This window comes from Tupaia chinensis, unplaced genomic scaffold (genome assembly GCF_000334495.1).
Source record: "Tupaia chinensis unplaced genomic scaffold, TupChi_1.0 Scaffold000678_1, whole genome shotgun sequence".
NCBI lineage: Eukaryota > Metazoa > Chordata > Mammalia > Scandentia > Tupaiidae > Tupaia > Tupaia belangeri.
Window position 1 is genome coordinate 1,405,502 of NW_006160202.1, and position 441 is coordinate 1,405,942.

The 441-nt window shown below is 64.6% G+C and overlaps 1 protein-coding gene across 1 annotated transcript in view; it reads right to left on the reverse strand.

The window, feature by feature from the left end:
* Positions 1 to 22: 22 nt before the first annotated feature.
* The window catches only part of RNF39 (ring finger protein 39), a gene marked incomplete in the record, with an annotated part of 22,597 nt that continues 22,178 nt past the window's right edge, over positions 23 to 441 (reverse strand). Inside the window, 1 exon segment of the mRNA XM_014592347.2 lies at positions 23 to 441. Coding sequence (XP_014447833.1) covers positions 236 to 441 — 206 coding nt within the window.

Consider the following 441-nt stretch of genomic DNA (forward strand, 5'->3'; position numbering starts at 1 on the left):
CGTGGCCATCCCCCCTGGAGGGTGATTTCTCGCTTCCTGTCTCTCTGTCTCTGTCTGGCGAGCGCATAGCAAAAACCTCTCCCCAAAAAAGAAAACGGGATCCTGAGGTGTGTGGAGGGGATGCTGGGATGCTTAGTATTCTTGCATGGTGCGTGTGGACACCATCCCAGGAATGAGCCGATGGGAAACAGCCTATTGGGAGCCGGTCAGACTGGAACGGAGGTCGGGGCCACTCTCATTCTTCGGCAGGCACGATGCGCAGCTGGGCGCGGGGGTCACGGGTGCAGAGCAACGGGAAGATGCGTTCCCCCAGGGGCCCGGGGGCCTGGAAGGCGAAGAGCAGGTCCAGCGAGCGCCCGTCGTAGAAGGCCACGCGGCCGCGTTCCCAGTCCAAGTCCACGCGGATGCGCCGCGGCGGGGGCCCGGCGCCGCCCAGGAGAG